Genomic DNA, 3812 nt, shown 5'->3' on the forward strand with positions numbered 1-3812 from the left:
AAGTGAATATGCTGCTGGCTTAGCAATAATACAAAAAGTGTTGGTCAATATTTGTAGTTATTGGAAACTTTAGAGGAGAAATCTAATTACAAAAGGCAAATGAAATAATTGGACAAACTCACCTTATGATACATTTTATAGAGTATTTAACGAATGTAAAAAGATTCATCATAATAAATATTATTGAGAAGATTAAACCATGTACAACCAATAAAACAAAGAAATTTCATATATTAAAATATGAATGAAAATGTAAACAAGTTGGGAGATGAAAGAAAAAAAATTAATAGTTCCTACACACAAGAATTGTAGGAATAGTAAATTAAAGCTTTTCTTAGAAAAGTTAAATTTATACAACAAAATTATGGAAACATGAAAAGACACGTGGAAAATTGAAAGGTCAAATACTATTAAAATAAATACAAAAAAGATAAAAATGAAATTAAACTTTAAAAGATACATGCATCGACTTTAATTTCTTGTCTTTAAGGAATAATTACTCATTTGCATTTTTTAAAAATTTGTGTGAGAAATTTGAAAGACCAAGATTTTGAAATGAGAATAAGAAAGATTATATATATATAATATATGATATGATTTTCTTGAATGGAAATTTCACCATACATAGATAAAGTTAGAGAAAGCTATGAATTCGATATTATTTAATAGCTTTATCAAATTAATGTATTTGTGTTTAAACATTATTTTACATTATATTAAATAAAAAAAAAGGAGAAAATTTCAGAAATAACAAAGATAACATACATAATAAGATTATATAGCTATAGTTTCGATAACTATATCTCATGGTTATAGTTTTATTTGCTATGAAAATCGGAATTTATATATTTCGCTTGCAAATACACAAATAAAAGCGGCAACTTACTCTAAGCTAGAGTACAATTGATGACGTCAGCATCTACACCGGCCATTAAGAGAAAAAATAGGATGTGGGCCCATCCTCATATTTTCCACGTCATTAGTCAAGATGACGTCATTAATCATTTAATTCTACATCATATAATTCAACGTGATTTTCCTATTTTCTCTACTAAATAAATAAATATTAAAAAGTCAATATTAGCCCCTAAACCCATACATTTTTACCGGCCTACCCTATAAGTTCGAAACTCTCTAAAACTGATAATTTTAACGGAAGTATTTTTTAATGTTGGCAACAAATCACGTTAATTTATTATAATTAAGTAATTTTAATGTGGTTAAAATGCATTCAATTTAAACTCAAAATATCGAAAATAAACTATTTTTTTTTGTAGAGTTTCTTTTATTGTTTTATTAATGACTCGAATTCATATTTTTAGCGAATGTACATAATATTTACCATCTGAGATGAAGTATTTTCAACTTTTAACTAAGTTTTTAAATATATAAATTTTACCACACAAGAAAACCAAAACTTCATATCTGAATACAAAATCAATATCAAAAGGTTTGACTTCTCAAATTCAATTGTCTCGTAAACTAAAAAAAGAGTAGTATTTAAGTAGTTATGGTTCCTCGTGAATACATTTTAGATAGAGTTTAATATTTTTCATAAACGACATATTCCAAAAAAGTTAAGTTATCTTTTAATGATTTAAAATTTGATGATGGTATCAATCTCAGTTGTGAGATTCAGTCCATTAAATGATAAATCTACGAAAGAAGAACCAATTTGAAATGTCAAAGTCACATGATAGAACTCCTGGTTGAAAAACTTAAATTGACACTGAGATATTCAATGATGAATTTGATATCATCGATGAAGAGGAAGCTCACACCAACATTAGCTATCTGATGTGTCAGTGCCTCTCTTTGTTTTACTATCCATCCTTTTCAACTTTTTTTTTTAAAAATAAATTATAATAACATATTCAATATAATTCTACATAATCAAATATACGCAAATCTTACCTAGAAAGACAACAAAGGTAACGACGCAATTCATCATTGCTTAGAAAAACTCACCTAATTAACATTTAAAAATTATTATAGTTAAGTAATTAATTGTCCACTCATCTGTTCCAATTGACTTGGAAATATTCCTAGCAAGTTCTTACGTATAAATAATTAAAATAATTAAATATTGATTAAAAAAAGAAAATGGCAAGTGGTGTATGTGTCCAAACACAATGTAACTTGCGCAATATGTTTCTTTGTGATGTAACAATATTGCCTCCTCTCTTGATTTTTATCAAAAAAGAAAATTATATTTATATAAAAATTTATCACGTAAAGATATTCGTACACTTAAATTGCTTGTAAAATAATTATTATAAAGCTCTATAATTATAATATAAATTAAAATTAATATGTAGGTTGAATTTAATTAATAACGAATTGTCAAAGATATTTATATCACCATTATATTTCGTTCTAAAGTTATTTATAAGTAAACTTTTTTTAACCTTGATTACAAATACGACAAATCATATATTATAACTTAATATAATTGGATGGCGTAAAAGTCTTTATATAGTTAGTAAATATTAGTTAAATTCTAATTTATTTTTTCATATTAAATTTGAAAAAAGGAAAATACGATGGTAGAGAACTCGCCATGTAAGCTAGGCTTCCCTTTCAACTTAGCAATAAAGTCATGATAAAAAATTAAAATAATTTTAATTTTTAAAATTAATAATAATATAACGAATATAATTTTACAAAATAAAATCTAGAAAAGATAAAATATATAAAGATAAAAAGATTATTTTTGATAAATTCGTGATTTATAATGAGATACTCATAAATTTAAAATCTTTATTCTCCCTATGTTTAACTCTAATAGGTTAATTTTTCAAATTACATTATCGGTGTATATAACTAAAAAATTATTTATATATAAAATTATTTTCCGTAAAAACTATAAATAAATAAATTAAATTCTCTATATATACTCTCACTTTGTTCAGAGTCATATAAACTGTGTGTTCATCATGCAAGGTGTTCGCCGTTACTCGCCGTTAACTGACGGCGGCGGAGTAACGCTAGAGCTCACCACGACCACCAATTCGCCGCTAGCAATCGACGTGACGGAATCGACGGAGATGAGAATCCGGCGACTGATCACCGAGAATCCCGTCGTTATTTTCACCCGATCCGGCTGCTGCATGTGCCACGTCATGAAACGGCTGTTATTATCCGCCGTTAGCGTTCACCCAACCGTTATTCAACTGGAAGAAGAAGAGATCGCCGCCCTCCCTGCCGGCGCCGGAGACGGCGCGGAGGACGGCGGTGAGATGCCGGCTATGTACATCGGAGGGACACGTGTCGGTGGATTCGAAAGCCTCGTGGCACTTCACCTTAGTGGTGGCCTTGTTCCTAAGCTTGTGGAAGTTGGTGCGATTACTGAAATGGTATTGTAAAGAATTTTAATTATGTTTCTATATTTGTAATTATGTGTTTTAATCAAAATTAAAAAATAATAATTTTAGTATATTAGTATTAATTAAGTTTTAAGGTATTGTTTAGTCTTCATAATTGTGCTTTTACAGGCTGTAATCTCTCTATTTTATTCCAAATGACCAAAAAGTTGAATAAAAAAGAAGAGGATGTGCTTCTTTTATATATATATATATATATTGGGAATTTGGAGTATCTTATTTTATTTTTTCCTAGAGTATGATATATTGTAATGTGAAAATAACTTGCTAAACTAAAATATCAAAAACTATAAGATAACATATTCAATATAACATCATAACGAAGTCAGAAGAAAGTAGTGCTTTATCATGTATAAGGTGTAGAAAAATTGTTTTCAATATACCCTCTTTCAAAAAAAGCAAATTAAATAAATTTTTTTGATTTGACAT

General features: G+C 27.4%; 1 protein-coding gene across 1 annotated transcript; it reads left to right on the forward strand.

Annotated features, from left to right (window-relative positions):
• Window positions 1-2936: 2936 nt before the first annotated feature.
• LOC101251848 (glutaredoxin-C6) lies at window positions 2937-3365 on the forward strand. Its single transcript, XM_004251147.5, has one exon. The coding sequence runs from the start codon at window positions 2937-2939 to the stop codon at window positions 3363-3365; it is 429 nt and encodes a 142-aa protein (XP_004251195.1).
• Window positions 3366-3812: the final 447 nt, after the last annotated feature.

The sequence above is a fragment of the Solanum lycopersicum genome, chromosome 11, assembly GCF_036512215.1.
Source record: "Solanum lycopersicum chromosome 11, SLM_r2.1".
Taxonomy (NCBI): domain Eukaryota; kingdom Viridiplantae; phylum Streptophyta; class Magnoliopsida; order Solanales; family Solanaceae; genus Solanum; species Solanum lycopersicum.